This window comes from Salminus brasiliensis, chromosome 22 (assembly GCF_030463535.1).
Source record: "Salminus brasiliensis chromosome 22, fSalBra1.hap2, whole genome shotgun sequence".
NCBI lineage: Eukaryota > Metazoa > Chordata > Actinopteri > Characiformes > Bryconidae > Salminus > Salminus brasiliensis.
The window spans coordinates 4,862,027-4,873,019 of NC_132899.1; the positions used below are offsets into that span (position 1 = coordinate 4,862,027).

Sequence of the window (10,993 nt, forward strand, 5' to 3'; positions counted from 1 at the left end):
TGACAGGACCAGGGGTGCATTTATGAGCAAAAGCAGTGGTTTGGTGAAAACAATTTAATCAACCATGTGATTTCTGCTGAACTGTCACTTTAGTGCTTTAGTTTCCTTTGCAGGATTTTCAGGGGGAGTCTGGTTTGCAGTGCAAAAAGGCCAGTCAATATTACACTACCTGGGCAAAAGTATTGGGACACCTGCTCATTTATTGTACTGAATTCAAAGGACAAAAAAGTTTATTATTAAACTGTCTCTACTGTCCAAGGAGGAAGGCTTTCTACTAGATTATGGAGGAACATTGCTGTGAGGATTTAATTGCATTTAGTGACAAGAACATTAGTGAGGTCAGGATGTTTTGACCTCATTGACAACTCCCCAACTCTTCCCATGAAAAAGAATGCCCAAATGTTTTGCCCCTGGGTTCCATGTTGGTCTCACAAGGCCCACCAAGGTCAGTGATGGGGCCAGGAAGGGTTGTCCACATAGGGGCCTAAATGGGACCCATGTGAGATTAAGAAGGGCTGTAACGATGTAGCCCATTAGGAAAGCCCAACCGTGCCCCAGTAAAAATGCATGTACAAGCCCACTCAGAGCCCATGCCCACCCGGATCCCAGCTAGCCCACATCCCACCCATTTAAGCCCCATATAAGCATGTGCATGTTGGCTGGGTGGATGGAGCACCATCATTCCAGAGAATACAGTTCCACTGCTCCACCGGTCAATGCTGAGGTGGGTTGTACCCCACTGGCTAATGTTTACCTGCTCTAGGGGGTCCTTTTCTATTGGCAGTTCTTCTCTACAGGGACTAGACAAGCTGTGTGTATGCGTGTGCAGTTGCACATCTGTGTCAGCAATGGGTGCAACTTAAAGTAGCAGAATGCTTTTATTAGAAAGGGTGTCCACAAATATTTGGACATGGAGTGTATTAATGATTAAATACTGTTGATAGATAAGTGACTCCAAACTTTTGGTTAGTGTAGTGCTATTGCTGTTGCTATTGTCTTACCGGGCTGGTGTTACCAAGGCGATGGGCAGTTTTGGGGCTGTTGGTTATCACCACATGTCTCTGTAGAGGCAGCCAGCCAATCCTGACTGGAGTGAGGCGGCACAGTTTGGCCTTCTGAGCACTGGGTGCCACCTTAATTCGGGCCCTCTCTCGGACCTCCAGTCCAGGATGGGAGTCCAGCGAGTCCAGACTGTCCAGAGAGCTCTCACCCAGGCTGAGGCTCACACTGGGGGTCCACTCTCTGTTTTGGAGGGATGGATAACTAGGATAGTGTTGGGATCCAGTGACTGTCTTGTTGGGAAGTACGGGCATTGATGCAGTTCGGTCAGCGAATGCAGGCACTTGCTGTTGAACAGGGTGAGCCTGCAGCCTCTTGAGCGTTTGAAGCCAGTCATCCATCAGATTGCCTTCGAGACAGCTCTGTGGACGAGCTGCACGAGGAGGCCTATCCACCTGCGCGACAAGGCCCTCCCAGTAGCTTGCATCTCCAGATCTCCTCCATTCTGGTCTCCTGTGGAGGTGAGCGGTACTATCCTGCCTGGACTTCGGTAGCCGTCGCCAGCTCTCGGATTTCCCATCCATGGCGACCCCTCTCACACACACACTCACCCACACACTGAATTACACACACTTCTGTACAGCTGCCCCGGTAACCGCCTGGAACATAAAATATCCAGCCTTAGTCTGTAGAAACACCCTCAGCTCCAACTCCAAAAACCTCAGAGAAACAAAAAAGCAAAGAAGGACTATTTTGCAATAATTTATTATATATATATATATGTGTGTGTGTGTGTGTGTGTGTATTTGTATGCATGTGTATGTGTATATCTATTCTATCTATTTATTTAATATATTCTATTATTTATTATATTTATTATCTATTATTTTTATCTATTATTTATTTAGCCTCTGTATGCTGTTATTTTGCTATCAGGGCTCACATGTGACAGAGATTGTGTGACTACCCTGTGACAATGTGACTTCCCTGCATAAATAAAGAACAATATTATAATAATATACAGTGTACAGAAGCAGCTACAGGGTTCAAACCATGGAGAAAAGTAAAAATGGACAAAATGGAGATACATGGTACATGTACATGGCACATATATATTGTATTCTATATATAATATATTCATATATTCTCAATTTTGGTCTGTTTTTAGTTTTCTCCATGGTTTGAACCCTGTAGCTGCTTCTGTACACTGTTTAAATAATTCTGGATGAATAGACCAATAGAAATGCTCTAAATTACTTAGACTCTTAGTTTACATTGACTTCCATTCAAAGTCAAACACATTTTGTAAACTCGTTGTAAACATTTTGGAGAAACAGGTTTTTTATATTATTGTTATTTATGTTATTTTGTGATTTATACATTTTAACAAATGCCTACACAGCTCTGTAAATCTTTAAAAGGAACTTATAAATAAAATATATATGATATCAATGGAAATCATTGTAAAAATATTTAATTATTAGTCATTTTGGAGCATTTCTATTGGTCAGTTCATTATATATATATATTTTTTGTAATTCATTTTTTTTATTTAAACACAGTGAACAAGAGCTCATATGGTACATTTACACATACAGATACAAACTGTACTAATACCAATCTGCCAATACTAATAAAGTGAAATAATAAGGTATAGAAACATCTCTTAGTTCTAGTCTCATAATCATGCTGTTAGTTAAAAGTGAGATGATCCATGAAATAATCCCAAATTCACAGTTCCACAGGCCCTTTGCCCCATATTCTAGCTAACATAACTTCATATGATGTGATCTCACTCACAGTTCATTATAAATATAGTGGTATATAGTAAATATGGTAATATATAGTGGTGATATGTAATAACTGCTATTGGTCTCAATACATTCAGAACCAGTCATTAAACACATTCAGGTACCTAAACTGGACTGTGAGACATGCGAGACACATGAGACTGTGAAGAGAAGTTGCTTTACCTGGAAGCTTTGTGGTTCCTGAGAGAGCCGAGCAGTCTGAAACACTATTCAGAGCAACAGACGCACCGAAGAGCCCCAAAACTCCCTTAGAGGATCGGTTAAGAAGTACATGCCCCTCTATCTCTCTCTCTCTCTCTCTCCGAAGAAAAGCTGGTGGTGCTGTCTCCAGTGGAGCATGAATATGACTGTGCATGTCGCTCTGAATGAACAAAAGACTTACAGAAAAGCTGAACATCCACCACAGGGAGAATGCTGCGGGTTTCTCTTCACAGCCAACCAGTTCCTTGTTGTTGTGTCCAACTTAGACGGTTTGGCTCCAAGTTGTTTTCTGTGTTGCTTTCCCTGATGGGCTTCTCTTTTGGAGTCCCTGTTGTGTTTACAGACATGAACACGGTGAAGGATCTGCAGGAGCAGGGCCACAGCAGAGCCACACGACTGATCTGCTCTGTTTACAAGCTGACAGCAGCATCTAAACATCTCTAAATGCACCACAGGGAAAGATTATTTTTTTTGTCATAATACACACACACACACACACACACACACACGGAGGCACATTCAGACAGTAGACACTCTGTCTGAACAAAAAAATCAATGATAAATAAATAAATAAATAAACATTGTTTATTTATAATATAATATAATATATATCTATAAATATAATCTATAATTTATATCACTAATAAAATTAATATAATATGACTAATAAAATTGTTGCAATCAAGACTACAACAATCATTATTAGTGTTGGACCCAGATGGACCTTATAACCCATCCGTGATCCGTGAACACACACATACACACTAGTGAGCAAACATATGCCCAGTTCTGTGGGCAGCCTTTTTTGTGTTGCCCTGAGAGCAGACAGGCTTAAAGACTTTGCTCAAGTGCCCAGTAGTGGCAGCTTGGCGAACCTGGGTATCGACCCCACAACCCTGTCATATCACAGTAACCAGATGAGGGCCTTGCTCAAGTGCCCCATAGTGGCAGCTTGGCGAACCTGAGTATCGACCCCACGACCCTGTCATATAACAGTAACCAGATAAGGGCCTTGGTGAAGTGTCCCATAGTGGCAGCATGGCAAACCTGGGTATCGACCCCACAACCCTGTCATATCACAGTAACCAGATGAGGGCCTTGCTCAAGTGCCCTGTAGTGGCAGCTTGGCGAACCCAGGTATCGACCCCACAACCCTGTCATATTACATTAACCAGATAAGGGCCTTGCTGAAGTGTCCCATAGTGGCAGCTTGGCGAACCTGGGTATCGACCCCACAACCCTGTCATATAACAGTAACCAGATAAGGGCCTTGGTGAAGTGTCCCATAGTGGCAGCATGGCAAACCTGGGTATCGACCCCACAACCCTGTCATATCACAGTAACCAGATGAGGGCCTTGCTCAAGTGCCCTGTAGTGGCAGCTTGGCGAACCCAGGTATCGACCCCACAACCCTGTCATATTACATTAACCAGATAAGGGCCTTGCTGAAGTGTCCCATAGTGGCAGCTTGGCGAACCTGGGTAGCGAACCCACAACCCTGTCATATCACAGTAACCAGATGAGGGCCTTGCTCAAGTGCCCTGTAGTGGCAGCTTGGCGAACCCAGGTATCGACCCCACAACCCTGTCATATTACATTAACCAGATAAAGGCCTCAAGTGCCCTGTAGTGGCAGCTTGGCGAACATGGGTATCGACCCCACAACAGCCTGCAGAGACTGATCGTCCATTTATCTCTTAAAAAGCTGTTGAAGCTTTTTCTCTGTTAAAGCTTCATCGTGTTGGAGGCTGAAGTTTCATCTCCAAAACATCAGGCAGATCTTTTGGGTTTTTCTGTTACGCAGTGGTGAGTACCTACCCAAAGTTCTCCAAGAAAGGACAACCGGTGAACCAGCGACAGGGTCATGGACATCTAAGGCTCGCATCTAAGGCCCCAACTCATGAGGCCCCAGCTGCTAATGTCTTGATGCCAGATATCACAGGACAGCTTGGTCCACCCATGCCAGCATGACACACTACTAACACACCACCACCACCATGTCATTCAGAGTCACTGCAGAGCTGAGAATGACCCACCACCCAAATCCTACAGCCTGCTCTGTGGCGGTCAGTCCAGTGTGGTCCTGAGCATTGAAGAACAGGCTGAAAGGAGGCTTATTAACAAAGTAATTATGGACATACACAGTGCTCCTGTATGGGACGTGGAGCTGATATAATGAACAATAAGAGTAGAAACAATTAGGTGGTGTTAATGTTATGGCCAATCGCTGTATGTTCAACCTCTTAATAATGTAAAGCCAGTGTTCATAAAACTCATGTTCCCAAGTCACATTGAATTTTGGCCATGGTACTTCCATCTACTTCATCTGTACATAGTCTCCCAGAACATTCAGAAAATCAATAAATGTAGGCAATCAGCCACCAAACTCATTTCCAAATTAGACCGCTTGCCCTGCCGGGACTGGAAAAGGTGCCGAAAATGCTATTCCCGAGTGTGTGTGGAAGTCAGGGCATGAAAACAGAAGACATGGCCCAGAGCTCTGACCTTACCATGTGATTCCTGATGGCCTGAACTGAAAGAAGTCATTGGGCCGTGCATGAGAGGAGCGGTTTGTTTCTGCTGCTGTCAGCGTCACCCACATGATGTTCCTCAAGACTCACCCTAACAAACATTGCACACTAAAATACTCAGCCTTAGGGGTGGGGTCACTAGTCTGGCCTCAGCGTGTATCTCCATAAACTGTTTATCTGCATAGATCAAGTTTAGTGGCTTTGAGGAAAGGGTTCCACATTTGGAGCCTAAGTGATACTAATTCTCATCCTTGGTAGAAGATATGGTAGATGATCCATAGTGATTCATCATTTAATGGTCCTGGATCCCTGAAACCTGAACTGACCTAACTTTTGGAGACAAAGGGACCAAATCTGACCACATACACTATATGTCCAAATGTTTGTGGACACCCCTTCTGATGAATGCATGCACAGGCCTCTTGTTAATTTTTTTAGAGAAGGTCTGCCAATAGATAAATAAACATGACCCTATTGGCACCATGCTGCCTAATGCCAGGCATGGGCTAGAGGGGTATAAAGCCCCCAGCATTGCAGAGCTGAGCAAGAACTGTATTCTCTGGAATAATGGTGGTGGTGCTCCATCCAGTACTTTTGGAATGAGGTGGGGTGGTGCTAATCATCCAACATCCTGACCTTATTAATGCTCTTGTTGGTGAATGCAATCAAATCTTTACAGCAATGCTCCTCCAAAATCTAGTAGAAAGCCTTCTTCCTTGCACAGTAGAGACAGTCACTCCAACAAAAGCAGGATAAGCTCATCATTAATATCCTTGATCTCAGAAGAAACAACGAATGAGCTGGTGTCCCAATACTTTTGTCCCGACACTATTTCTCCAAGGGTCCTTCTGTATGATCCCTAAATACAGCTATTAAACACCTCACACACAAACACATTTCCTGAATGCTTACGTCTGAGCAGTCACAGAGGAATGTTCCGAATCTGGACAGCTACCCAGCGGACACAGCTCCTCGGGAAGAGTGCAAAACTGCTCCAAACAAACGAGCTCCAATGCTAAATATAACACTACAAGGCCTCAGAATACTGGACAGCACTGTGCAGAGGCTTTAGTCATGCCTCTCTTTTCTCTCTTTCTACTGCAGAAGCTCCAGATCTCATCAGAACAGATAAAGCAGGTGAACTTGAATCCAGTAAAAAGGAGAAACAAGAGCTTCTGATTCTGAAGAAAGAAAGTAGTGAGATCTTGTCGGTGAGCTAGTCTGAAGAACAGAGCTCGCTCGGTTCCTCCAGGTTTCTCCTGGACGCCCCCCAGTCCAGCCAGCACAGCGTGGAGGATGTGTTCAACTCCATCATCATCATCAGCAGCAGCAGCAGCTGCTCACCTGATTTACCATCATTAAGCCCTGATTTACCACCAAACCAGGTGTTGATCTGAGGAGAACTCTAAATAACACTAGACTCCATGAGAGAGGAGAACTTTGGAGATGTTCTAATGATGAACACAGTGATGGAGAACCATGTTATTAGTGATAAACACTTACTGCCCAGATAAGCAGCTTTTCACAGGGGACTAAGACTTTTGAAAGTGGTCTGATTAGTGTCTGATTAGATGGAAGCAAATAACCAGGTCCCCAGACTGTGAGTAAAACCATTGTCTGGTGCTCGTTCCTCCCTCAGTCACTATAACAAAGGCCATTGTGTTCGTCTCTTTCTTCTCAGGTTAAAAATGGAAATGCGGTTGCTGACAAAAACCCACAAAAGTCCAACACACAAACAACAAAGCATATCTCTTAAACACACTTCCTGTCAGGCCCAGAGGCCTGCAAGACGCTGGGGTGTCTGCTGTCAGTGGAGGAGGACTAAGAGCGCCCTCTGCTGATTGGAGTGCACAGAGCTATTCCCCGCAGAGCAGGGCTTCCACAGTGTGCTGGAGGGGAAGATTTCCCCACCCAGCCATTAGGGGAGACTGGTATGAGAGATGCATTAATAAACATGAGATGAGTGGTGTGTGGGTGGCTGCTGGAGAACTCGGGCTCTGATGTGCCTCCACGCTTTGAGCTTTGAGGAGCCTCTGCGCAAATCAACATCCCACAATTTCTTTTTCACATCAGAAATGGGTGTATGAGTGTGTGTGTGAGGAGGAGGAGGATTTCTGGTTTTGTGTGTTTTCAAGTATTCTTAGTCTACGGATCGTATTTCAGGCCTTGAGGAGGCCCGGCCTGAGGGATGATCTCATTTGGGGTTATTCATTTGTCTCAATCCAAGCTAGAAGCTAAAGCTAAAAGCTGCTCCACCGCTATGTTCCCAGCTTGTCTAGTCCCTGTAGAGAAGCACTGCCAATACAATAGGACTCTCTGGAGCAGATAAATAAACATGAACCTATTGGCACCATGCTGCCTAATGCCAGGCGTGGGCTATAGAGGGGTATGAAGCCCCCCAGCAGCATTGAGCTGTGGAGCAGTGGAAGAACTGTGTTCTCTAGAATGATGGTTGGAGCTCCACCATCCATCATAGGGATGGTGGAGCTAGGGATGATGTGGTGGGGTGGTGATGATCATCCAACATCCTGACCTCACTAACACTCTTGTTGCTAAATGCAATCAAATCCTCACAGCAATGCTCCTTTCCTAGATAGTTACAGTTAAGTTTAGCTCCACCCATTCATGTTGAAGATAGTAAGAGTGTTTCAGCATCTCTGATTGCTTTATAAACGAGTCCTATACTAGGCAGCAAATCAGAACAGTGGTCATTTACATGCACTATTTGGACTAAAGTATTGGGACACCTGCTCAGTCACGGTTTCTTTCCAAATCAAGAGCATCAGAAAAAAGAGCTGATCCTGTTTTTGTTGGAGGAACTGTCTCTACAGTCCAGGGAAGAAGGTTTTCTACTAGGTTTTGGAGGAGCATTGCTGTGAGGATTTGATTGCATTCAGTGACAAGAGTCTTAGTGAGGTCAGGATCTGTTACACTGAAGGTTCCCGAGAGCACAGTGGCCTCCATTATGGTTAAATAGAAGATGTCTGGAACAGCCGGGACTCTTCCTAGAGCTGGCCAGTAATCAGGAGAGAAGGGCCTTGGTAAAAGAGGTGACCAAGAATCCACAATTTACTCTGGCTGAGCTCAAAGGTTCCTGTATGCTGATGGGAGTAACCTTCAGAAGGTCGACCATCACTGCAGCGCTCCACCAATCTGGGGCTGTATGGTAGAGTGGCCAGACAGAAGCCTCTGCTCAGTAAAAGACACATGAAAGCCCCTAAAGGACTCACATACTGTGGGAAACCAGATTCTCTGGTCTGCTGAATCCCAGATTGAACTTTTTGGCCTCTTCTCCTGACCCGCCCAATATGGTATGGTGGTGGCAAACCGTGTCACATGGCACTCCAAACCAGGGGTGGTCATAATATTCTGATATGACTGTGACAGTGGGGGAATGGTGGGCGCATCTCGGAAACCGCTAACTTTCCAGGCATGCTCTAGAGCCGGCGTAGGGTGAAGGGGTTTTGAGACTGGACTTATTGGGATATTGAGTGCCTCCCAGCGTCCTAACAGTGGTGGCCTATGGGCCACTGATGCCAGAGGGGGTCGACAACTATGGTGAGTGGTACAGAGCATTTGACACACCACAGTGGAGCAGTTACCCTCTACAATGATCACCTTCAATCACCTAATACTACAGCCCATGCCACACCGTCTCACTAGTGTCGACTGAGCTGTATATAGTCTGAAGTAAATATGCAATTATGATGGAGCAGCCAAATAATGCCAAGAACTGCTTGTGGGAACCTACCAGGGTCCATTAGCTTCATCTAATCTTGATTAAACATCAGCCATGCCTGCTTGAAGGTATTTTTCTAGAAATCCCTTGTTCCTTCCAGCCTTTTCCATCCATTATAATCACTTTAGCGCTGGTTTCTGAGGTTTACACTCTGTATGGCCACAGATCGGAATGGCAGGGACCTACTGTATATCCATAAAGCTGCACTACATTTACAGCATTTAGCAGACGCTCTTATCCAGAGCGACTTACAAGGTTACTGGTATTACAGAGGTGGGTCAGTGTAGTACTAGGAGTCTTGCCCAAGGACTCTTATTGGTGTAGCGCAGCATAGTCACCCAGACCGGGAATCGAACCCTGGTCTCTTACATGGTGTGGTTGTAACGCAATGGTAGGTGGTGGTGTTATCTGTTGCGCCACACCAACCACATGCTGTATGTATGTATTTATTTTTATATTTATCATTTATTCTACAGTCTTTCTCCTCCTATTTCATTGTATTGAAATTTCATTGTGTGGTATTATACCACACACAAGACATAAATAAATAAATAAATAAATAAATAAATAATAATAATAATCCTGTGCTGAGTTCCCCTGTTCGTTCTTACTATGCAGTGTAGCAACTGACGGGTCCAGACGACCCTGAGGTAGAGTGAAGTGCTTAGCATTCTTCTTCAGATGTGCTCAGGCATTTGGCTACGCTTCAGCAACACTACAAAATCTGGCACCAGCACGGCAGGGAGCCTGCTGCTTTTCCTAGGCTAGGTTCAGGAAATCAGAGGTGTGACTTGGCTTAGACACATTTCAGCCCCTCGCTCTCTCTCCCTCTCCCTCCCTCTCTCGCTCGCTCCGTGCTCTTTTAATTTGATGTGTTCTGGTGTAATGATTAGTAATTGTTTAGGATCCTTCAGGGCTGCAAAGATAATGCCGAATATTAATGTGTGTTACCAGCACACAGCAGGAGGAAAGCGGCCTGCCAGGCCTGAGCCCTCCCGTCATAGGGTTTAATAGGAAAAGCACACAGAGGTAGAACAGTGCATACGCTGATGGATGGCTATATGGTCTGTCCTATTCAATAAGCTCCTGGACCCTTATCTAATTTAGCGCGCTGATAAAAACGAAGGGGAAACACGTCACTGTCTTTTATTCTATCCTCGGTAAGCTTTATCAGAGCTCGTCAGTGCCCTGGCTATAAAACACCCAGCCTCTGAACCTGGCAGGCGTCTCACACCTTACGACGAGGGGCTTCTTACTCTTTAACACTTTACACTAGGGGGGCGATAGGTGAGCTGCCGTGTTTCCATTATTGAGTTCATTTAACTGGATGTGGTTAGAGAATTAGTTAATTAGTCAGTCAGTTAATTAGTCAGTCAGTTAGGTAATTAGTCAGTTAGGTTGTCAGTTAGCTGATTAGTCAGCAAGTCTGCTAGTTAGTGAGTCAATCAGTCAGTTAATTAGTCAGTCAGTTAGTTAATTAGTCAGTTAGGTTATCAGTTAGCTGATTAGTCAGTCAGTCTGCTAGGTAGTAAGTTAACCAGTCAGCCAGACAGTTAATCAATCATTTAGTCAGTTAGTTACTTAGTCAACCAGTCAGTTAATGAATCAGTTAATTAGTCAGTCAGTTAGTTAATTAGTCAGTTAGGTTATCAGTTAGCTGATTAGTCAGTCAGTTAATCAATCATTTAGTAAGTTAGTTAATTAGTCAACCAT

At 44.5% G+C, this 10,993-nt stretch overlaps 1 protein-coding gene across 3 annotated transcripts in view; it reads right to left on the reverse strand.

Annotated features, from left to right (window-relative positions):
- The window catches only part of c22h10orf90 (chromosome 22 C10orf90 homolog), a 35,766-nt gene extending 32,727 nt beyond the window's left edge, over positions 1 to 3,039 (reverse strand). For all 3 annotated transcript variants that reach the window (XM_072667494.1, XM_072667495.1, XM_072667493.1), the window contains exons 1-2: positions 2,973 to 3,039; positions 1,002 to 1,658 (exon numbers count right to left, since the gene is read on the reverse strand). In XM_072667494.1, coding sequence (XP_072523595.1) covers positions 1,002 to 1,583 — 582 coding nt within the window. In that variant the 5' untranslated portion in view covers positions 1,584 to 1,658; positions 2,973 to 3,039. The remainder of the gene's footprint in view (positions 1 to 1,001; positions 1,659 to 2,972) is intronic.
- Positions 3,040 to 10,993: the final 7,954 nt, after the last annotated feature.